This window comes from Geotrypetes seraphini, chromosome 2 (assembly GCF_902459505.1).
Source record: "Geotrypetes seraphini chromosome 2, aGeoSer1.1, whole genome shotgun sequence".
Taxonomy (NCBI): Eukaryota; Metazoa; Chordata; class Amphibia; order Gymnophiona; family Dermophiidae; genus Geotrypetes; species Geotrypetes seraphini.
Window position 1 is genome coordinate 128,786,031 of NC_047085.1, and position 25,179 is coordinate 128,811,209.

Below are 25,179 nucleotides of genomic sequence, written 5' to 3' on the forward strand. Positions count from 1 at the left end.
TCCCTTTGTTCATACACGTCCAGGGTGGGGTGAGGGGTGGGAATATTTCATGATTTCTTTTGCTTAGGAATAATTGTTGGGTATAAGGGAGGGGGAATATTTGATGAGAGTTTGAATTTGATGATATATTAAGTGATGTTAAAGTATAAAATGATTGTATTTTATGTTACACTTATTGTGAGTTTTAAAAAATGAATAAAGATAAAAATAAAAATAACAGACTATGGACTTTTCCTCCAGGAAATTGTCCAAACCCTTCTTAAAACCAGCTACACTATCCGCTCTTACCACAACCTCTGGCAGTGCGTTCCAGAGCTTAACTATTCTCTGAGTGAAAAAATATTTCCTCCTATTGGTTTTAAAAGTATTTCCCTGTAACTTCGAGTGTCCTCCAGTCTTTGTAATTTTTAACGGAGTGAAAAATCGATCCACTTGTAACCATTCTATTTATGCTAGGGTTTTCTTGGCATAAATATTGGCACCTAAGTCCAATTTAGATGCCTACATGGGAAACATGCACATGATCCACCCTTAAGCACACCCACTTTCTGGTAGACACCTTGGACTAGATGGCTAGCTGAAAGTGGTAGGCGCCTACACAGTTAGGGGCCTAGAAAGCAATTCATTTTAATTTAAGTCAATTATTAAGCGTTAGGCTTTTTTGTCGCCAACCACGGGGTATTAGCTCAGACACTCATAGAATTCCTATGAGCATCAGAGCTATAAAAAAAAGTCTAATGCGGCTTCATAAAAGGAGCCCTTATTTAAGTGCCTTGTTCAGCGAGGTGCGCTAATCTAAGCACCTAACTTTAGATGTCTTTTAAAGAACCTGGCCTTTGAGCTCTTCTTTGCTGGATCTATTTTGGTGGTGCATAAAAAGATTTTTTTAATTTGCAATATTAATTTTCTTACAACAGAAAGAAAAACAAAGAAATTGCACATCTAAGCAAATAAATAAATTAGAAAAACATATCCCTCAAGGGGAAGAAAAACAGAGACACAGAACAAAAGTAAATTTAACCAAAATGAGAGACCTGGAAAAGAAAATGATCCATAAAACCTCAGACACTCCCAACCAAGCCTAAAGAAACGAGTATATCACGCTTGAGGGATTTTATCTAAATGAAAATTTCCAATTTGTAATGGTTTCAAAAAGATATACTTTTCCATTTATAGGAAATTAGACACTTGTAAGAAAAACTAAGAAAGAAAATATCTCCTATACCCAGCATCTTAGGTCTTGGAGAAAGAAATCCCTTCTTCCTAAATATCAGAGAACATGCAAACGTTTTACCCACAAAACAGATCTTCCTTTCTTTTGAAATAAGCTTACAACTTTTACTCTTATCCAGTTCTGCTACAAGAGTGATTAGTAGGCAACTATATTACCCCCCTTTTTTTTTTTTTTTTTTTTATGAAACCACCAAAGCGTTTTTTAGCATCGGCTGGCACACTGAATGCTCTACGCTGCTCCCGACACTCATAGAGTTCTTATGAGCATTGGAAGCAGCACAGAACTTTCAGCATACCAGCCTGTGCTAAAAAACACTTTGGCAGTTTTGCAAAAGGGGTAGTTAATTTGTTATATGGTGAATCTCAATTTTTATTTTTAGAAATGCTATGTCTTAGTTTTTCATATATCTGGGGGGGTTTCTCTTAACTGAGAGAAAATGAGTTTCGTTTGGGAGTCTATTTACTAAATTGAACTAGCATTTTGCAGTTAAAATCTGGTAACTACCAAAATTAGGCCCTCTTCTACTAAGCCGCAGTAAAGATTTCAACTGTGGCCTTTAGCACTAAATGCTCTTACGCTGCTCCAATGCTCATAGAATTCCTATGAATGTCAAAACAGTGTCAGAGCATTTAGCAGTCCAGGCTATAGTAGAAACCTCTATCATGGCTTAGTAAAAGGGGATGTTAATGTGCAGTGACTGCAAAATATTCAGCTTTAACTATTGGGGATATTTCCAGCATCTTCTCATACAGTTAAGGTGAAGAAAAGTTCTGTATCATGCATTGTGGACAATCCCAGACATTCCCTCTCTAGGCTTCAGCTTTGAATATCTGGTTATTTTTGAGTCAGCTAATATATGGAGGGGCATTTTCAATAGGATGTCTAAGTCTGACTTTGGACATTTCCCACAAGACATCTAAAGTCAGAGGAGGAAAAATTACCATTTTAGAAACCAGCAATACTGCAAGATGTCCAATTTTTAAAATTTTGAAAATCACCCTATTTGCACATCTTGGCAGCCAGGATGTCCAACTTTAAGACGGCCAAATTTATTCACCTTTTTTAACCACAAAACCATCCAAATTTAAAAACAGGTATTGATGTTGCTGTATAAGACTCTAGTGAGACCTCATTTAGAATATTGTGTAGAATTCTGGAGGCTGCACCTTCAAAAAGATATAAAAAGGATGGAGTCGGTCCAGAGGAAGGCTACTAAAATGTTGTGTGGTCTTCGTGTTAAGGTGAATGGGGACAGACTTAAAGATCTCAATCTGTATACTTTGGAGGAAAGGCGGGAGAGGGGAGATACGATAGAGATGTTTAAATACCTACGTAATATAAATGTGCATGAGTTGAATCTCTTTCATTTGAAAGGAAACTCTACATTGCGAGGGCATAGGATGAAGTTAAGAGGTGATAGGCTCTGGCGTAATCTGAAGAAATACTTTTTTACAGAAAGGGTGGTAGATGCATGGAACAGTCTCCTGGAAGAGGAGGTTGAAACAGAGAGTGTGTCTGAATTCAAGAGGGCCAGGGATAGGCATGTGGGATCTCTGAGAGAGAAAGAGATAATGGTTACTGCAGATAGGCAGACTAGATGGGCCATTTGGTCTTTATCTGCCATCATGTTTCTATGTTTCTATGAAAAAATATTCTGTACAATTGTCATTTTATAAATACAAATAATACAAAGCAAGGATCAACAAAACCCCTGTCTCCCCGCCCCTTCACATATATCCCTTCCACTATCAAGAAAACTGAATAAGTCAAATTATTACAGAATGCTACACAGAAATATCATGTTAACAGAATACCGCAGTCACACATGACAGGAATATTGTTAGGGGAGTGCAACTAGGGCAACTGCCTCCTGGTCAGAGAGAGCCCTAAGCCAGCTGAAAGCTAAAGAAGCACCTCTTAACTGCATCCTATGCCCTCTCATTGCAGACTTTCCTTTCAAATGAAAGAGACTCGACTCATGCACTTTTACATTATATAAGTATTTAAACGTCTCTATCATATATCTCATCTCCCGCCTTTCCTCCAAAGTATACAGATTGAGATCTTTACGTCTGTCCCCATATGCCTTATGATGAAGACCACATACCATTTTAGTAGCCTTCCTCTGAACCAACTCTATCCTTTTTATATCTTTTTGAAGGTGCGGCCTCCAGAATTCTACACAATATTCTAAATGAGGTCTCACCAAAGTCTTATACAGGGGCATCAATGCCTCCTTTTTCCTACTGGCCATACCACTCACTCCCTGTGCAACCTAACATTCTTCTAGCTTTCACCGTCACCTTTTCAACCTGTTTGGTCACCTTAAGATCATCACCTACAATCACAAGTCCTGCTTTTCTCTCATGTAAATAAATTTTTTCACCCCCTAAACTGTATCGTTTCCTCAGGTTTTTGCAGCCAAAATGCATGACCTTGCATTAAATTTTAGCTGCCAAATTTCAGACCATTCTTCAAGCTTCGCCAGGATTTTCTTCATGTTAGTCACACCATCTGGCATGTCTACTGCAGATTTTGGTATCATCCGCAAAGAGGCAAATCTTACCTGACAACCCTTCAGCAATATCATTTATAAAAATGTTAAAAAGAACAGGCCTAAGAACAGAACCTTGAGGCACACCATTGGTAACATCCCTTTCCTCAGAGTGATCTCCATTGATCACTATTCTCTGTCACCTTCCACTCAACCAGTTCTTGACCCAGTCCATCACTTTGGGACCCATCCCAAGAGCACTCAGTTTATTTATTAGATGTCTGTGAGGAACACTGTCGAAGGCTTTGCTAAAATCTAAATACACCATATCTAGTACACATCCTCTATCCAATTCTTTGGTCACCAATTCAAAGAAGATCTAGCTCTAGCGAATCCATGTTTCCTCAGGTCCTGTAATCCACAGGATTCCAGAAATTTGACCATTCTCTGTTTTAAAAGTGTTTCCATTAATTTGCTTGCCACAGAAGTCAAACTTATCAGCCTGTAATTCACTACTTCTTCCTTACTTCCACTTTTGTGGAAAGGACCACATCCGCCCTTCTCCAGTCCTCCGGTACCACTCCTAACTCTAGAGACTCATTGAAAAGGTCAGTCAGCGGAGCTACCAGAACTTCCCTAAGTCACCGTGTCATTCTCTAGTCTTGGCCACTGGAACTTCTGGGCTGCCAGAATATCTAACTTTATACCCTATTTTCGATCAGAAAAACATCCATGTTGAAAATGTTCAAATGCAGACCATTTGGATGTGGGAGGGGCCAGCAAAGTAATTGACTGGCCACATAGACATCCCATCAGAGCAATGGGACACCTTAGAGGGCACTGCTGTGAAAATTACATAAAGGGTGCCAGATGTATATCTCACCATAATCCCCTTATAATTTATGGTAATCCCCCCAACCCCCCTCATGGATTAATGAGACAAAGCCAACATGGATTTAGTCAAGGGAAATCTTACTTCACTAATCTACTACATTTCTTTGACGGGGTGAATAAATGTGTGGATAAAGGTAAGTTGGTCAATATTGTGTATCTGGATTTTCAAAAGACATTTGGAAACGAAGACAGGAAACTGGCAGGGTTAACGGTCAGTCTAGAAGAGGTATGTAGGTAGATTGATAGGCTTAAGAGCGATAAATCCCCGGGACCAGATGGCATCCATCCGAGGGTCATCAAAGAACTGAAACGGACTATAGCTGGACTGCTTCAACTAATAGCCAATCTGTCGATCAAATCAGGAAAGATTCCAGAAGACTGGAAGGTTGCGAATGTTACGCCGATCTTCAAGAAAGGTTCGAAGGGAGATCCGGGAAACTACAGACCGGTGAGTCTGACCTCGGTACCGGAAAAGATGGTAGAGGTGCTGATAAAGGACCGCATCATTGATCACCTTGACGGACACGAGCTGATGAGGACCAGTAAACAAAGGCAGATCGTGTTTGATGAACTTGCTGCACTTCTTTGAGGGAGTAAACAGGCAGATAGACAAGGGAGACCCAGTCGACATTGTATATCTGAATTTTCAGAAGGCGTTTGTCAAGGTCCCACATGAACGACTACTTCGGAAAATTGCAAGCTATGGAATCGAGGGTGAAATACTCACGTGGATTAAAAACTCGCTGGAGCATAGGAAACAGAGAGTGGGGTAAATGGACTGGAAGAGCGTCACCAGTGGGATGCCGCAGGGCTCGGTGCTTGGCCCCGTGCTCTTCAACATCTTTATAAATGACCTGGACATTGGTACGATGAGTGAGGTGATTAAACTGCGGACGATACAGAGTTATTCAGAGTAGTGAAGACATAGGGGGATTGCAAAGATCTGCAATGTTACATAATGAAGCTCGAGAAATGGGCATCGACATAGCAAATGAAGTTCAACGTGGATAAGTGTAAAGAAATGCATGTCGGTAACAAAAATCTCATACACGAATACAGGATGTCCGGGGCGGTACTTGGAGAGACCTCCCAGGAAAGAGACTTGGGAGTTCTGATTGACAAATCGATGAAGCTGTCCGCGCAATGCCAGTGGTGGCGAAAAAGGCGAATAGAATGCTAATAATGATAAAGAAGGGAACACGAACAGATCGGAGAAGGTTATCATGCCGCTGTACCGGGCCATGGTGCGCCCTCACCTGGAGTACTGCGTCCAGCACTGGTCGCTATACATAAAGAAGGACATGGTACTACTCGAAAGGGTCCAGAGAAGAGCGACTAAAATGGTTAAAGGGCTGGAGGAGTTGCCGTACAGTGAGAGACTGAAGAAACTGGGCCTCTTCTCCCTTGAAAAGAGAAGACAGAGGGGACATGATCAAAACATTCAAGATCTACTATGTCTATTCAAGGGAATAGACATAGTAGATAAAAGCATATTGTTCACCCTCTCCAAGGTAGGGAGAATGAGAGGGCATTCCCTAAAGCTGAAAGGACATTTGTTTGTTTCAAACATCCTAGTGGGTTTATTTTGTAGCCTTTCCACCCACCCCATACTGGCGATGTGGTGTAAACAAAATAAACAAAAAAATACATTTCCTCTCTCTGTTAGGTCCTAGCTCACGTTCGTTGTCTAATACCAAATCTGATATATTGTAATCACAAAATAGAAAATAAAATTATTTTTTCTACCTTCCACTGCCATATCCAACATTTGTTTCCCATTGTCTACCATCTCTCTCTCCTTGCCTTGTACCCTGAGTCAAACCTCTCTATTTCCTCCCATGCAGCATCTTTCCCTTCCTCCCCTCCATTATGATGTGCAACATTTCTTTCTCTTTCCCCATACACCATTTCTCCTTGGCCTCCACCCTATGTCCACTCTTAGCTTTACCCTTCTCCTCCACTGCCAATTCCAGACTTCGTTCCTTTCATCTAACTGTCCCCTCTGTCTGGAATAAATTACCCGAGTTTGTCTGCCAAGCCCTTCCCCTTATCTTGTTTAAAAGCAGACTGAAAACACACTTTTTTGACATACCCTTCAATCCATAACCCTACTCCTCAAAGCACACCAACCCAGACAGCAGATTAACCATTCCCCTTAACTGTATCCTTGACATCATGTCTTGCCTGTCTTGGTGTAAGCTCTTTCGATCAGGGACTGTATTCTTCTTCTTTGTGACTCTGCATACATTAGGTAGCGCTATAGAAATAATTAATAGTAGTATGTCCAACATTTCTCCCTCTCTCTTCTCCATGCATATCTCTCTCCCCTCCACCATATGCAGTATTTCTCCCTCTCACTCCTTTCTATCTCTTCTCTCCCTTCCTCTCCTCCACCCCATCAATTCTTCCTCTCTTCTCTCTGCCCCCATGTGCAGCATCTGTCCTCCACTCCTACCATTTCCCTGTGTAGTAGCTTTCCAACCTCCTGTGCAGTTTTCCATTCATCCCTCCCTCCCATCCCCCTGTGCAGCAGCACCCCACTGATTCTCCCACCATGATTCCTGACATACCTCCGAGGCCGACTAAAGCAGCAGCAGCGGTGGACCATCAGAAGCGGCATCGCTTTAAACAGGCTACTCATGGCCTGCCCTGCTAGGGCTTCCCTCTGCTGTGTCATCAGTGACAGGGCAGAGGAAAGGCCCCGGCGGGGCAGGTCACGAACAGCCTGTTCAGAATGATGCCACTGTTGACTTGTGACATTTCCAACCCCAGGGACGAAAATGTCAGGGTTAACTCAAATGCTAACTCAGTTCCCCAAAACAGGAAACCAGGTGAAGGTAGAACCTCGGAGGCTGTTGAGGACAGGGCTGCCTATCCTGAGGAGAATGAACCTGCCCCTGCCCCAGGACCCATTCTAAAGCCAGAGCCTGTTAGGAGAGTAGGAAGTTCAATCAGTTCCCCAACAGCAATATTCCTAGTGAACTGAGAGGGAGCCAGAGAGCACTCAAACCTTTGCCCAGGCCACATAAGCTAGGGAGTGGCTTTAACACCATAAAACAGCTCTCAGAGTCTGTGAGGCAGGCAACTCAGGAGGACCTGGCAGATAGGGCTTTTCTGGCCTAGAGGTCTGCACGGGAACGGGGATCGCGGGAATCCCCCATAACCCACGGAACTCCCACGGGGACCCCCTTCTTGCCCACGGGACTCCCACGGGAATGAAAGGCTTTGGAAGCAGGGTTCATCCATATAATATAATGGACACATCAGCCTTAGTAAAAGAGGGGCTTTATAAGTTAATTACCTGAACAGAAAACAAAAAAAGGGTTCCATCAAAGAGATTCCACAAGGAAAACAGCAGCGCAAACAGAAAAGAAACTGTGGAATTGATAATCCTGTCAGAAGTAATTGCTGCTTTTTATGGGGATGGGCGGGGGTGGAGGTAATTCCTTGCGAGGATGGGTGGGGACGGAGAGGATCCTGATGGGGACAGGTGGGGACGGAGAGGATCCTGGCGGGGACGGGCGGGGATTTCTGTCCCCGTGCAACTCTCTATTCTGGCCAGGAAAAGACAAGGCACAAGCCAGGACTTGGGAGTTCTGATCGACAAGTCGATGAAGCCGTCCGCACAATGTGCAGCGGCAGCAAAAAGGGCAAACAGAATGCTAGGAATGATCAAGAAGGGGGATCACGAACAGATCAGAGAAGGTTATCATGCCGCAGTACCGGGCCATGGTATGCCCTCACCTGGAGTACTGCGTCCAGCACTGGTCGCCGTACAAGAAGAAGGACACGGTACTATTTGAAAGGGTCCAGAGAAGAGGGACTAAGATGGTTAAGGGGCTGGAGGAGCTGCCGTACAGCGAAAGATTAGGGAAACTGGGCCTCTTCTCCCTCGAACAGAGGAGATTGAGAGGGGACATGATCGAAACATTCAAGGTACTGAAGGGGATAGACTTAGTAGATAAGGACAGGTTGTTCACCCTTTCCAAGGTAGGGAGAACAAGAGGGCACTCTCTAAAGTTGAAAGGGGATAGATTCCGTACAAACGTAAGGAAGTTCTTCTTCACCCAGAGAGTGGTAGAAAGCTGGAACGCTCTTCCAGGGGCTGTTATAGGGGAAAACACCCTCCAAGGATTCAAGAGAAAGTTAGACAAGTTTCTGCTGAACAAGGACTTGTGCTGGTAGGGCTAGTCTCAAGTTAGGGTGCTGGTCTTAGACCAGAGGGCCGCCGCGTGAGCGGACTGCTGAGCATGATGGACAACTGGTCTGACTCATCAGTGGCAATTCTTATGTTCTTATGTAAGGCTCTGCACCCCAGGAGACTACAGAGCTGGAGGCTCCAGAGGAATGTATGGACATAACGGAGGTTGCAATGCCTGTAGCTGAATCCTTGGAACCGATGGATGTGAGTGTGGCAATTTCTTGCCAGTAACTTATTTTGCTCTTTTACTTTCTTTCTTTTTTTTATGTTGTGGGACACTTTACTGAAGGAAGTAGCTTCCAAGGAACTGTTTTGAAAGGTTTTATTTTTGATTGAACAGCAGTGGGGGCTGGGCTGATACTGGACTTGGATTGTGTAGAGCCTTAAGTAAGTGGCTGTACTTTAGCTGGGGCTGAGCCAGAAGGAAGCTGGTGTGGTTTGATTTTTTTGGTGTTTGCTGCATGAAGAGCTAGTGACTTGCAGAATTGGGGAGGGTTCCCCGAAGACCTAGGGTTGGGATTTTTGCAGGTGCTTGTAAAAGCCAATAGTAAAAGGTAGACCCGGCAATTCTGTTCTCAGTCTCCCGAGACTGGAGAGTTGCTGCAGCCTAGAGAGGCGAAATTTACAAACTGCATTGCTCTGAAGTTTTATTTGGGAGTTTATTATACAGGAGCCTGGTGAAGAGCAGGACTGTTTCACAGAAAGCCCAGGTCTCCAGGAAGAAAAGTAAAGGTGTTTCTTTTGTTTTGTTTTCTGGTTTGAAGCTGCCAGAATATTGGCTTGAACTTATGATTACTTACCTGGAACAAAGCTTAAGGCTGTTCGCTGAACTGCAAACTGGCTATTACAAACTAAAGAGGCTTGAAGAAGAAAAGCCAGTGGAATGGTTTTTGGGATTTTTTGATGCATTAAACTAAGTGCAATAGTCTGAGAACTGTTTGGCTTATTATTATTATTATCATTGGTGAGCCAGAGAACTTTGCCACAGTGTATGGTCTCCCCCTTTGGGAGCCGCACCAGGGTCGTGCTGCCACCAGTTGGCGGTCCCCCGCCATTTCCTCGCGGGCCCGGCTGGTGACACTGTCCACTGCCGCCGCAGCGACTGCTTTAGAAGGCCTCAAAGGTATGTCAGGTCTCACCAGGGGAGGAGGGAAGTTGGTCGCTGAATCGGTGAGTCTGATTTTCTCAGACAATGAATCAATTGAAATCGATTCACCAAAGTGAATCAGTTAATCGATTTGAATCAGCGAATTGGGCCGCATTAGCATGCACCTAGGCATGCCGGTGGCAGTTTACACTAGTTTTCTATAAGTATACTTAGGGCTCCTTTTACAAAGGTGCGCTAGGGCCTTAACGCGCAGAATAGCGCACGCTAAAATGCTGCGCGTGCTAGCCGCTACCGCCTCCTCGTGAGCAGGTGGTAGTTTTTTGGGTAGTGCGCACTAATCTGGTGTGTGCGTTAAAAACACTAGCGCACCTTTGTAAAAGGAGCCCTTACACACATAAGTTTTCTTATACAATAGACTTGCAGCCTATGGAAATCTGGTGCCCAAACTTTGGTGATCTGTTATGGCATTGCCTTCTTTATGCATACTCCAGAACTGCACTCCTGGATCCAGCCTGCAGCTTAGCACTGCTGGTGTTATGGGAATTCAGTACATCGCTAGTAAACATGCTGATAGATTATGGATGCATCTATTGAGCTCTTTCTGGTGGCTGCAAAACAGATTACTTTGTGTAAAGACACTGCTTTAAAAATGTAGACTCTTAATTTAATTGTCTATTCCCAGAAGTAAATAAAGAAATCAGGAGCCCAATGTACATTGCATGGCACTCAAAGATGAGAATTTACAAGACCATATTTGCCTGAAACTCAATAATTTTGGTTGTGATCACTGAATATGTTTTTGTTTGACAGAACCAGTATGATTGGGGGGGGGGGGGGGGAAGGAAATAAAATTGCTTTTAAAGTACAAAAATAATTATGACCCACTTGAAATGTAATGTCTGTGTTTTATTTCTCATCAGAATTCATTAGTGTGTAACATCAATAATTTAGCCCATCATTTGCCAACACTGACTTGGCTCAGTAGTTCAATCATGTAACCCTGTAAACTCACTTTCCATTAAAATGAATGTTGCTGACAAAGGATAACTAAAGAGAGACTTCATTTATTAGCTGAAAAATACTTCATTTATCAACATTTTTAAATTAAGAATTTTGAACCACAAAAGCTTAACTAGTGTGCTCTATGAAAGAATCTTTACCTCAGTGCTAAAGTGTGGAGTGAAACCATGTGACATCCAATTCTTTGTATAATATAATGCTTTTAGCACAGAATAAATCAAATAATTCATTAACATGGAAATGTGTTGAGAATTCTAAATTATGCAGCACTTTTCTATGTACCACCTTCGAGTGACAATGCAGGATTTAAATCAAGGGGTCACTATTCAGCCTATGGTGCTCAGCATTTTGCTGAGCACCTACTACTACTATTTATCACTTCTGTAGCGCTGAAAGGCATATGCAGCGCTGTACATTGACATTTAATAGATTGTCCCTTCTCAGAAGAGCTTACAATCTAACGTGGACAGACAGACATGGGGATGTAAAACCCCAAGGTAAGAAGAGCTAGAAGTTGAAAGCAGTCTCAAAGAAGTGGGCTTTTAACTTGGACTTGGAAGACTGCCAGAGACGGAGTCCACCTAGGATTGTAATATCGCCTAGTGGTCTGGGGCTTAGAAGATTTTGAAGTAGACAATGTCGTCATACTTTGCTCATGTTTAGTCATTTTTTCAGTGGCTTGTTCTATTTTGTCACCAAACAATTCATCTCCCAGGCAAGAAATATTGGCAAGGCGATCTTGTACAGTACTTTAGGGCCCAAGTTGGAGATTCACAGCCAAGCCTGTTGATGCATGACAATAGACAGACCTCTGGTTTTATATCTAGAAATTCAATCTGGCATTGAATTTCTGGGTTTATGGAGCTAGCGAAATCATAGCCGACACTTAACCTGCTATGGCAAACTGCATGAAGCCAGAACTGACTTTTATGTGGCACTTAACCCACCAAGTGTTGAGTCCACTCCTGGAACACCTCCAAAAAGAGTTGGTTTTGAGCTGGGCACTAAGAGCCTGATTCTGAAAGCGGTGCCAATTGGGGCACCTGCTACGTATCAATCACCGGCAGGCACCGCATCCGAAATCACATCTTTTTTTTAAAGAGGCACCTTAAATGTAGGCCGGCATTTAAAAGACCTACCTTTATGGCACCAGTCTCACGCCTAATGGAGGTGCTTAGGGATGCCTACAGATGCCTAAAGCTACTTCTGGCACAAACCACGCCCACTCTGGCCTCAGGCATCTGTAGATGTCCCTTTGTGCCTCTGTTTTCATGAGATAGGCATCTAAGAACAGCACCTGCATTAAAAAAAAAAAAAAAACCTGCATCCCGATTGGCTCATTAGACAGCGCCAAGTCTCAAAATAGCAATGCTAACTCCTAGCAATAGTCCTGTGGTACTGCTGTTAGGGGTCAGCCTTCCATATAGGCACCCAGACATGACCTGCCATTGAATATCTGGGACTAATGTAGCTGACAGTAGTCAGCACATAAAAAATGCTGACTGCCACTGGTTGAATATTGACCAGGATATAAATATGCTAGTTTTAATAACTCAGATCTATCTGAAAAGTACAAAAAAAGCCACCATTTTAAGTCTATTGTGTAAAGGCTGATAATTATCGGCATCCCAAAAGGGGGTGATACTTAAATACCAGTCAAAAACATCCAATAAATCGTGCAATAGTAAGCTCTTAAAATACTTGTACTAATAGTAATAAATCAGTTTAACTATGTATCATCGATACTTCATAAACAGACCTCCAAACATTTTACCATCGGTCCCACCCATTAAACATTTTGGCCCATATTTTATAAACGGCACCTTAAGTTAGGCACCTAGCGTAAGTGGAAACTGCCGTTTAAAAATGATTAATATTGGTTTTATTTAAAAAATGTATAAAAATGATACCTGCATTTGATTAGGCCAGCAACGGTATAAATTCTCTAGTAAGACGTCCAAGTGCTTGTTTATGCTGTCATTTGGACGTCTATCTTTTTTGAAAATGAGTCTGATTGATAGGTAGAAAAAAATTCTATGAGCCATATTCCACAAAGTTTCCCCACTTATTATAATTTAGGGTTTTATTTCAAAGTAATTTCTATGAAAAGAATTTCCCCACCAAACTTCAGTTTACTGTAGTTAGAATATTGATGCTATTGATCACTAAGGCCTTCCTTTACAAAGCAGTGCTAGCGTTTTTAGCGCCTGTCGCTGCGGTGAGAACTCCAACTCTCATAGGAATTCTATGAGCTTCAGAGTTCTTACCGCTACGGCTGGTGCTAAAAACGCTAGCGCAGCTTTGTAAAGGAGGGGGTATAAAAACAGAGAAAAAAAGAGAAAAATGAAAACCATGATCTATCTAGCCTGTTGAATTTGTTAGCTTTATGACAGACCAGAGGCATGCTACAAGACTACAAAAACTCTTTGCATTTTGTGACCGGGCCGGTTCCTAGGTTGGTGGAAAGCCGGGCCCGGGCCACAGGTAGATTCATGTAGCGCCTTTTGTATGGCTGGCCGAAAGGAAAACAAGGAAAAGGGATTTCTCAAAAGAAAAACAGCTACAATTTATTTGCAATTCCACGAGCATGGTAAACCAATAATATGTTCATCAAGGCAATGTCCTATAAGTCCTTTGGAGCAATCCCTCTTGCTCCAGTGTGGGCAACTTGCCCTGTACTTGTCAGCAAAAGCACAAAAAAAAAACAACGTTTTTCCAAAACCACCATTCAGGAGTGTGCTTTAGTTTTCTGGAGCCCACATCTTCCTGGGCAGGCTGGCAACTTCCAGCCAGTGTTCATGGGCTCACCCAGTCAGTCCTCCCTGCTGCTGGGCTACTTGCTCTCCCCCCACAAGGGTCTCCCTCACTGAGGCAATTACAAACTCCTAACTTTGCCTCTGGAGTCCTTTGGGCTTATTGGAAAGCCTGGAAACAGACTTCCCTCAAATTGCCTTTAATTAGGCAGAGCTGCTTCTGCCTTTCTTACAGCCTGCTTTAGCTAAGGGTTTTTAGAACCACTCTTCACACTTCAATCCCCCTATCTCCATGTCCTCCTCCCATTCACTGTCCTCATCAATACTGGGCATTTCTTCTTCATTGGACATGGAGTCCTGGTTGTATTGGCAAGTTTCTCTCTTGGGCTGTTCCTCCCCTCCCCCACCTTGCCTGCCTGTCAGCTCTCTGCTAAAGTGCTCTTTCCCAAACACAACTCCCAGGTCCCCCCAAACCCAACTCCCCCCAGGGTCTGTTAGGCAAGGCAATAAACCTCCCAGGGCTTATAGTCTCCCTCCTACTAGGCTGACCTTTGTATAGCGTCCTGGGCTGGAGAACTGGAACTGCCCCTTCGGCAAGTAACTGCACTCTCTTCATTAGAGCCAGCTGAGGACCTCTGCTTGCTCTGCCTCCTCTCTATTTGAGGAAGCTGGTCTCCATTGTCACGAGTGCTGACCCCACCCCCTCCTGGGTTGGGTTTAGGTTTCTCACCCTGAGGAAAGGATCCATAGGGGAGATAATTGGTTTGCAGTGCCCTTCCCCCCTGGCTGTTATGTTGTACTGAACCTTGCCTCTGCCCCTTTCCTCTGGGCTGAGTCAGCTGAGCCTGCTCCAGGCCAGGTTTTACCAAGCCCTTTGATGCCTGCTGGGGAAGTTTAACTATTCTTTTCCTTGGGACAGGGGCTTTCCTGTCACAATTTTCAAATATTCTATTAAAGAATTCATAGAAAACTCTAGGAATGTCTGATTTGTGCAATGCAGTGATGGTTTAGCCCTTGCAGTGACTGGTGATTTGTTCTTTTCAGGGACTACCTGTTACAGGTACCCTTGCTTTACCTCTGTACAAATCTCTGGTGAGGCCCTATCTATCATAGCTAAAGAACTATCTAGAAAAAAGAAAGGAATGGAGAGGTATATTTAAATATCTAACAGGCTTCAAAATAGTGTCAAAAGATAACATTTTGCACACAATGAAAATCAAAGGTGAGGGGTTAGTATATGAAACTGATGGGCGAAGGTGAGAAAATGTTTCACTGAGAAGTTGGTGGATACATGGAACAGAGCTCCAGCAGAGGTCATAGGAGCCACAGCAGTGACAGAATTTAAGCATGCATGATATAGTCACAAAGGGACTTTAGAGGAGGGAGGGAAGACAGATCGAATAAGACCAGTGGAAGTGGAAGCCCTGCAAACAAGGCACACATGGATAGGTAGGCCAGGTAGTCTTTTCCTTCAAATCTTTTGTTTCTCTATTATTTCTTGGTCTCCTTTTTTGTCGTACTATATAATTGTTGTTATCTTTTTCAAATGTAAGAAAGCAATTTATCTTTATCCTATTGTCACATTTCTTACTCTTCTTTTAACTAGTTCGGTTATAAAGGTATACAATCTGATTCTTCATACAGTACAATGACACAAATGTGCAGATGGTTTCATATGAAGAGGTAACATGGCTAGTTAATCACCTCAAGCGTGTAGAAATTTCAGGTTATGGTTGTAAATGAAGTTATTCCAGAGTTATTAAATTATTGAACATCATATGCATGAAATCAGTTTTTAAAACTCATTCATTTATTGTTTATACATCTTAATTTTCTATGCCACAAAACCTCTAATATCAGTATTTTGTAATCATATTAAGAAAAAAATGGCTTCTAGCCAAAACAGCCCAGTGCCAGCTGTAACAGCACGCATAAGAAGCATTTAGCTAAAAGATCCCTTCAAACTGATAGGAGATTCCATATTCCATAGTAACATACGGCCTCTTTTACAAAGCCATGCTAGCGGCTGCTCTGCGCTAACGACCCCTAAGCCCATAGAGATTTAAATGGCTTTGGGGCTGTTGCTGCGTGGCAGCCGCTAGCGCAGCTTTGTAAAAGAGGCCGATAGTAAAATGATAGCAGATAAAGACCTGAACAGTCCATCCAATCTGCCCAATAGTTACACGCATTATAAACATGTTCATTTAAAATTCTAAGGGCTCCTTTTATCAAGCCGCGCTAGCGGTTTAACACACGTAATAGCGCAAGCTAAACTGCGGGACGCGCTAGCCGCTACCGCCTCCTCTTGAGCAGGCGGTAGTTTTTGGCCAGCGCGGGGGTTAACGCGTGATGAAAAGTCGCGCGCATTAATCCCGCTAGTGCAGCTTGATAAAAGGAGCCCTAAGTTTAACATTGAAAACGCTGTATTTTTTTACAACTACCTTATTTAGTTTCTGTAACTGAACCCTATACCCTTTCCCATACTTTGAGGTCTCTTGATTCTAATAGACTTGTTCTTCCGTCACCAAGAAATGGCTTATTATGAATCTACTCGATCTTCAGCATATTTTTTTTTTTATTGCCCCTTTAATTTGGAACAATTTTCCACATATTATTAGGGCTAAGCAATCTTTTCTCAAGTTTAAATCGCTACTGAAAATTTATTTTTTCCAGAATGCATTTCCCACAATGAGGTAGACTGAATAGAAAACCAGGCACTAGAATGTTTATTTTAGTTCTTTTACATCCCCCCCCCCACACACACACTTGTACAAAACCCCGGATGCAGTTTTTAGCGCAGGCTGGTGCACAGAATGCTCTGCTCTGTTCCCGACACTCCTAGGAACTCTATGAGCATGGAGAGCAGCAAGGAGCATTCAGTGCGCTAATCTGTGCTAAAAACCGCTTTAGTGGTTTTGTGTAAGGGGGGGTAGCTATTTATTGTTTGTTTTAATTGAATTGAATGAATTTCTTGGTTGATTGTAATATCTTTTCTTTTAATATAGGTGTTCTTTTCTATGAGGCGTTTCTTTTCTCGTATGTTTCTTTTGCAATTTTGTAAGCCGCTTTGAATTTTGGTATTAAGCGGGATATCAAATGTACAATAAACAAGCTTGCACATTAAATTAAATTGCCTTTTTTCTTTGATATTTGTGGGTCATAGACCATAGAAGTCTGTCCGGTACTGTCCTTAGATTCCAACTACTAGAGTTGCAATCAAAGCTCACTCCAGCCAATCCAAACATCTTGGGCTAGATGCAAAAAATACGGTTGCTAATACCATATGGGTTGCTGTGGGCTGAACAGCTGAGTGGCAGGGAAAGCCCCAAAGCAGCCTCCTATCACCCAGCTCTGTGTGTCACACACATAATATCTGCCCCATTTAAAAAAAAAAGTGAGTTGAGCCACTGCCCCCCCCAACCCCTGGAAGAAAAATAAAGAGAGGAGGGATGCCTACTTCCTCATGCCTTTGTGAAGCCAATCGTCCCCCAACAGGACCTCCCTCTACTGCCTTAAATAAAAATCAGCAGGAGGGATGCACATTTCCTCCTGCCTCATCAAACCCCCAACCCCCACTGAACTGACTGATCCCTTTCCCCTTTCAAGACCCGCTCCCTCCTTCCCCTATTTTAGAATGAATCAGCAAAAGAGATACCCACTCCATCCTGCCACTGGTTGACCACCCCCCCAGAAACATCCTCCCACCCACCAAACTATCCCCATACCTGTACAGAAATGCCCAATCCCTCCTGCTCACAGGCCCCCCCCCCCACTCCAAAATACCAAACCATCCCCTTCCCAGTGCATCCTGGGATGCATGGAGAGGGTCCTAAGGCCCAGATTGGCTCAAATGCCTAGGCCCCTCCCCTGCATCCTTAGGGGGGTAAGGTTCACAGGGTACTGGAGGTTCCGGTGGGGGTGGCTGAGACCAGCATCCTATACAGAATCTGCCCCTCAGGCCCAAAGGGCCTGCCCAATCCCTCCTGCCGGAACGCCCAATGCTGCCCCATCCATGAATTCCTCCTGCCGCCACCCCCCACCCAAGACATCCATCAGCAGGAGGGATGCACAGTCCCTCTTGCTGGAACCCCTCCCCCCCAAGCCCAGTCTCTCCTGCCTGAAATCTCCCTACCCATCTGAGTCATGCCGCATCAGGAGGGATGCCCAGTCTTTTCTGCTGGAAACCCCCCACCCACCTGAGACATCCCCCAGCAGAAGGGATGTACAGTCTCTCCTGCCCAAACCCCCCCCCCCCCCGACATCCCCAGCACACTGACACTCCACAGCCCACCCAGATCCCACATGTACCTTTTTAGTTGGCTTGCTGGAGGGATGCTTACTCCCTCCAGCTGGTAGACCCACCTCTACTGAATGGTGAGCCTTCTCCTTCCCAGTGCATCATGGGATACACTGGGGAGGGGCCTAAGGCCCTAATTGTTACATTGAAAGAAGACTCAATGGGAAGAAGGCTCAGTGAACTTCAGCGCTGTGCGTGACAATGTTGCCTCTTCATCCTACAAATGCTTCTAAGAAGCTGGTAGTCCCACCCCGGGAGGCATAAAGGGGCCGGTGGGGGAGGAGGGGGGGAAACACAGGTTTGTTTGTGTTTTTTCTTGCTGGTAGCCACGATTGCTGTTGGACCTGCGATGGAGAGGGAGGAAGCTAGTCCCATGAGGGGGGTGCTGCTGCTGTACCCACGCAGGGGGGAAGGGGTTGCTTGGTCTGCTGGACCATCTGGAGCTGAAGGGAAAGGAGATAATTGCTGGATCTGGTCTGGGGATTGGGGGGGCGAGGGAGAAGGAAACAGGTGCTAGGCCCATGTGGTTGGTGGAGTGTTGCTGGAGGGAAGAAAGAGGTGTCAGACCCACACCTGGACACTGAAGGGAGTGGATAGAGGTTTTGGACCCATTGGGAAGGGGGCTAGAGGGAAGGGAGAGAGGTGCAGGACCTGCAGGGAAGAAGAGAGAGAAGGAAAGAGAAAGAGAAAAGCTGAACCAAGGGGATGAAGGAAGAGTGAGTGAAATATTGAACATAGCAGAGGGAGACAGAAAAAAGAAAGTCTGAGATACATTGCTGTAAGGGAGTAAGACAGGGGAGAAGCTGGACACAGGCAGATATACAAAAAGAGGGGAGATGGTGGGCATGGGTGGAAACATAGAAACAGGGACAAAAAGTGGAATGCTAAATCTGCATGGGTGTGGGATATGGACAGAGGAGTAATGCTAGACACGGGAGGGTATATGGAAACAGAGAGAAGGTGGCTAGGCATGGGGGAGAATAAGAATGCAAGAGGAAGGTGCTAGATGGAGGGGGGCATATGTGACACCTGGGGCCCACCATTTTTTGAACCCCCCCCCATCTGTATGAAAAACATGATTTTTAGTAACAAGCCACACGTCACACATGAATAACTAGGAAAAGGCAGCATCTTACATATTGCAGTGAGCAGTACAACATCAATACACCCATTGTAAAACTAAACAAGCCAGACTAGTACAGATCAAACCTACACCGTCAATCCTAACAGAAAACCATGTCTTTCGAACACACAGAACACAGAAAACACCTTCGCCTAGAATGGAATATGTCATCACAAACTAACCCCTCCCCCTTTTACAAAACTGTAGTGTGGATTTTAGCCATGGTGGTAACAGCTCTGACACTCATAGAATTCTGAGCATCAGAGCTGCTACCACCACGGCTGGCGCTAAAAAACGTTCCACAGTTTTGTAAAAGGGGGGATAAAATAGAAATACATAGACAAAGGTTAAATTGAACCAGCAAGAAGCTGGATTCTGCATACAATGCAACACCAAAGAAACAGTGACACATGTCTCCTAAAGCAATAAATAAATAGAAAATTTTTGTTCTACCTTTGTCTTCTCTGGTTTCTGCTTTCCTCGTCTTCTTGTTACTCTCTTCCTTCCATCCACTGTCTGCCGTCTCTCTGCCCTTATATGACATCTTCTCTCCTTCTATGCCCCTTCCAGAAACTGTATGCCTCCCCCTTCCATCTCTCCTTTCATCCCCATTGGTATGGCATCTCTCTCCTCTCCTTCCCTCTCCCATACCTCTCTTCTGCAATCCCTTTCTTCCCTCATTTTCATTTTCAATTTATTTTCTGCATCCATCTAGATTACGTTCTTACTACCCTCTCATCAATTTCCTTTTTTACTGTCTACCTACAGCTCGCCACCTCTTTCCCTCACCCCCTCCAGTATTTCCCTAACTCATTCCTTTTCCCCCATCATGTGCCCTCCTTTTATTTATCCCCTAATTCCATCATGTGCCCTCTTTCTCTACCTCATCCATCTAGCTAAAGAAGCACTGTATGGGCTTTGCCCAGTTATGTCTCTAGCAGGATATATATTTCAAATCTGATATATTCTAATGACAAAATAGAATTAAAATGAATTTTTCTACCTTTTGTTGTCTCTGGTTTCTGCTTTTATCTTCTTTTCACTCTTTTCCTTCCAGCGTCTGCCCTGTCTCTTCAATCCAGCATCTGCCCGTTCCATCCACTGTCTGCCCCTTCCAGAAACTGTCTGTCTCCCCTTGCCATCTCTCCTCTAGACACCCCCCCCCCCTTTGGTCTGGCATCTATCATCTTCCCTCTGTTCCCTCATGGTCTGGCATCTTTCTCCTTTCATTTCTTTCCCTCCCCCTGTGGTTTTTAGCATCTCTCTCTTCTCATTTCCTCCACTCAGATCTGATATCCTGTCTCCTTCCCCATTCTCTGGCATCTTTCTCTCCTCTCTGTCTTCCCTTTCCTTCTCTGGTCTTCCTTCTTTATTTTCTGCCTCCGTCTAAATTAAATTATTTCTTACTATGCAGTCCTCAGTTTCCCTCTTTTCACTGTGTCTACCCATAGCATGCCACCCCCTTCCTTCACCCCTCCACTATCTCACTAACTCTATCTTCTTCCCCCATCCAGCATATGTCTTTTTTCTTTATCCCTTCTTCCATCCAGTATGTGTTCTTTTTCTCCACTTCCATTCAGCATTTGCTCTCCCTTCTCCCCACTTCAATCATCTGCCCCTTCTCCCCACTTCCATCATCTGCCCCTTCTCTTCACTTCCATCATCTGCCCTCTTCTCTCTCCCCCTTCTCTCCACTTCCATCATCTGCCCTCTTCTCTCTCCACTTCCATCATCTGCCCTCTTCTCTCTCCCCACTTCCATCATCTGCCCCTTTCTCTCAATCTCTCCATCCACCACAGGCCCATCTCTCTCCCTTCCTCTCACCTTTCCGATTATGGCCACAAGATCGGCAATGCCCCCCGCCCCTGCGATAACACTTCCCCTTCTACCCCCAGCATCAACAGAACTTCAGATCGGCAACGCGGTGCTCAGTCCAAAGCTTGCCTCTGACTCAGCTTCCTGTTTCTGCCCAGGTAGTTCAGTCAGAGGGAAGCTTTTGACTGAGCACCGTGTTGCCGATTTGAAGTTCTGTTGATGCCGGGGGTAGAAGGAGGCCCATTGTCGATCTTAAGTGTCATCACGGGGGAGGGGGGTGCGCGTTGCCGATCATGAATTGTGTCGCGGGGGGGCCGCCGATGACGCTCATCACCATTGCAGGCCAGACGTTGCCAATGGCCCCAATGCGATCTTGCAAGCCCTGCACAGACTGGCACCGGATGACCTGGACCTGGCCGGCTGTGCACCCCCCTAAGGCGTACACCTGGGGCGGACCTCCCCCCCCCCCCTTGGTACGCCATTTATAGGGATATAGAGGAGTGATACTGTACACAGGAAGAGGGGATCATAAAATGGTGAGATGATGAAGGCAGGGAGATGGCCACAGGGGAAATACTAGAAAGGTAAGTATAGGAGATATAGAGAAGGGAGATGCTGAACATGGAGAACAATACCATACACAGAGATAGAAGATGGATAGTGATCTTGGAGAAAAAAAAATGTCAAATGGTCAGGAGACCCTGGCAACTGAGTTAAGAGAAGACAAAAGAAAACAGAGACCGGCGCCTAAGACCAACATGATTTGAAGAATAAAATGACGAGACAACAAAAGGTAGAAAAAATAATTTTATTTTCTATTTTATGATTAGAATATATCAGATTTGAAATATGTATCCTGCTAGAGCTGGTGTTAGATATAACTGGGGACCACAAAGCCCAGGCCGTGCTTCATTAGCTTCCAGCTGGCTTAGGGCTGTCTCTGGCCAGGGGGCAGTTGCTTTAGTTGCATTCCCCTAACACTATTCCTGTCATGTGTGACTGCAGTATTCTGTTAGCATGATTTTTCTGTGTAGCATTCTGTAATAATTTGGCTTATTCAGTTTTCTCGATAGTGGAGGGGATATTTGTGAAGGGGAAGGGAGACAGGGGTTTAGTTGATCCTTGCTCTATATTATTTGTGTTTATAAAATGACAATTGTACAGAATATAGTTTCTTTTTATACTTTAATAAAATAAGTTTAGTATAAAATCATAACAATTCGAGGCTTGTGCGGATGGGATCAGATGGCTTGCAGGGATGGGACCAATCTTGTGGAGATGAGGCAGGGACGAGAACCAAGCTCATGGGGATGGGACGGGGATGAGGATGAGCTCACAGGGATTGGGGCAGGGATGGGGACCAAGCTGGTGGGGCCAAAAGTTTTCCTCCACGTCATTCTCTATTCTGGAGTATGCATCTTCAAAAAGATATAAAGAGGAAGGATTCGGTCCAGAGGGCTGCTACAAAATTGGTTAGTGGCCTTTGTCATAAATCATATGGGGACAGACTTAGAGAATTTAATATGTACATTCTGGATGAAAGATCTGAGAGAGGGGATATGATAGAGACTTTTAAATATCTCCATGCTGTTAATGTACTAGAAGAGAGTTTTTTTCAAATGGAGGAAAACTCCAGAAGCAAAGGGCATAGGATGAAGTTAAGAGGTGATCGGCTCGGGAGCAATGTAAGAAAATACTTCCTTACAGAAAGGCTGGTAGATGCGTGAAATAGTCTCCTGTTGGAGGTGGTAGAGATGAAGACTGCTTCTGAATTTAAGATAACATGGGACAGGCATGTGGGATCTCTTAGGGACAAGAGTGGGAGTGTGTGGTGCAGTGGTTGGATCAGGGATCTCAAAGTCCCTCCTTGAGGGCCACAATCCAGTCGGGTTTTCAGGATTTCCCCAATGAATCTGCATTGAAAGCAGCACGTGCACATAGATCTCATGCATATTCATTGGGGAAATCCTGGAAACCCAACTGGATTGCGGCCCTCAAGGAGGGACTTTGAGACCCCTGGGTTAGATCTACAGCCTGAGGTGTAGGTTCAAATCCCTCACTGCTCCTTGTGACCCTGGGCAAGTCACTTAATTCCCTCATTGCCCCAGGTACACTAGATAGAGTTTGAGCCTGCCGGGACAGACAGGGAAATATGATAAAGTACCTGAATGTAAACCACTTAGGATATAAGTGGTATATAAATAAATAAATAAGAGGAAATAACAGATTTTGTGGATGAGCCATTTGGCCTTTATCTGCCATCATGTTTCTATCATGGTGTTAGTAAATGCTTGATGAATTTCCCCCTTAATTAAAGTAATGGCATCTTGTTAGATTGGTTAGAATTATTTGACGTTAAGGGCTCCTTTTACTAAGGTTCTTTAGTGTTTATAGCGCACGCAGCAGATTAGCACGCGCTAACCCCGCGCTACGCGGCTAGAACTAACGTCAGCTCAATGCTAGTCCATGTGTTAATGCCCTAACGCAGCTTATTAAAAGGAGCCCTAAATGACTTTTATAAAAGTTCCAAACAAAACATATTTTAAGCATTACATTCTGATATTTAAAAAAAAGTCTGCATTACAAAATGGTGCCCTATAACCTGAAGTCACTGGTTTGGATCTTTTGTACACACGGAGGTGTTGATTTAGAGGCTGCTAAAGTGCAGAGACAAAAATCAAGAGACAAGTGATTGTTTTTATTATTATTATTATTGTTAGCAAGTTTTCCACATGGTTGGCTTAATAATAATGCCTTGTTTTCTTAATTAATGAGTGTGTATTGATTTTGTTTATTTGTCTCTTCTAAACAGGATGAGATGTCAAAAACAATTCAGCACATCTCTGGTTTCCTGGATTCTTTGACAGACGTCTCAAGCAGTATCGGCGGCGAGGACAATGATGAAGAAAACAAGTAGCCTACCGCCGATGCTGAAACAAAAGACAGAAAAAGTCCCACAGTTCAGATGACAGTGTAATTGGACAATCACCTGTTTGCCATTTCACACTTTCATGGACCAAAGACTCATTCACCTCCCGGCATGCTTTGCCATTCCTTTACTTACAGCAAATCCATAACAATGAAACAGGTGACTTTCATGCTGCTGTCAGGAATGATCTAATTTCAGCTCTGGGTGACTGATTGCAATTGGCTTTGCCTCATCTGATAATTAATCTATGTCACCATTAATTGGAAGAGAGAATAATTACTGGCGATGTTGACAGTGACTGTACGCTTCCCCAGATTTCCCCACTCTGTTGCCCCAAATAAAGGCTTTGCCTATCAGCACTTAAAGTTTATGTAAACTAAAACAATATCTATGCCCATGTGACATTTTCTGACGTTCTATCTCATGTACTTTTTGTTTTTCTGTTTACCAGTCTTTTTAGATCACTGAGGGCTGTCTCCCTCAATCACTCGTCAATGTTCTATCTTAATTTTGTGGAAGTTTAAAGTTTTCAATGAGCTGGAGATGAATGATTAATGAATAAATTTAAATGCTTCATTTTGTCCATGGATCATTAGTCAAGTCCTTTGTGGTAAGGACCTGAGAAAGGAGTGGAAATTATTGAGACATTAGCCTGAAGCAAGTCTGAGGTAAATATTATGCAGAAAGAGGCATGGTAAGTATACCACTCGTAATGTCCTGGCATTGTGGTACATTATTTCTTGGTTCTACTTGTATTCGTGGAGTATAAGCAACCAATCCAATAGCATTTACAGATGAATCTAAAAGATGACATCATAAGGCTTATTCTTTTTACATGGGATCCTTTTCAGGGGATTTTAGAAAATAGGAAGGAAAAAATCCCCTGGGTTTTTTATTTTGTTGTTGTTTTTTTTTCCAGATAGTTTACTGCTCTGCATCTGAAAAAAAGATCACAACAATGGGTTTACCATATATTATTCTTATGTATTATATAGTATTCTTATGCAGATTAATGAAATCTAAACTATGCTAATAGAATCAATGTCTTCCTATTTAACATCCTCATATCCAAATGTTTCTGGTATAGTATCCACTTAGAAAAAAAGTGAATAAGTATTCCTGTATCTTTCCTTGGCACAGAGAATAATGTTTATTTTGGGTCCAGTATTCAAAACCATTTAGGCAGGCAGGAGAGACTCTTGACCACTTAAAATGCACTCAGAGAACCAGCTGCTGATATTCAGCAGTTCTAGTCAGAGAGCTGCACGGGAACAGGACTGACAGGAATCCCGCTGAATCCACGAGGATTCT

At 43.7% G+C, this 25,179-nt stretch overlaps 1 protein-coding gene and 1 long non-coding RNA gene across 6 annotated transcripts in view; one reads left to right on the forward strand and one right to left on the reverse strand.

Annotated features, from left to right (window-relative positions):
* Window positions 1-14,420, reverse strand: part of LOC117356011 — a 67,340-nt gene extending 52,920 nt beyond the window's left edge. For 2 of the 3 annotated variants that reach the window (XR_004538509.1, XR_004538508.1), the window contains exon 1: window positions 14,254-14,420. This is a non-coding gene — a long non-coding RNA (uncharacterized LOC117356011). The remainder of the gene's footprint in view (window positions 1-14,253) is intronic. The other variant, XR_004538510.1, reaches the window with a different exon arrangement.
* The window catches only part of CCDC178 (coiled-coil domain containing 178), a 483,231-nt gene extending 458,782 nt beyond the window's left edge, over window positions 1-24,449 (forward strand). For all 3 annotated transcript variants that reach the window (XM_033935245.1, XM_033935248.1, XM_033935246.1), the window contains one exon: window positions 23,752-24,449. In XM_033935245.1, coding sequence (XP_033791136.1) covers window positions 23,752-23,856 — 105 coding nt within the window. In that variant the 3' untranslated portion in view covers window positions 23,857-24,449. The remainder of the gene's footprint in view (window positions 1-23,751) is intronic.
* The last annotated feature ends 730 nt before the right edge of the window (window positions 24,450-25,179 follow it).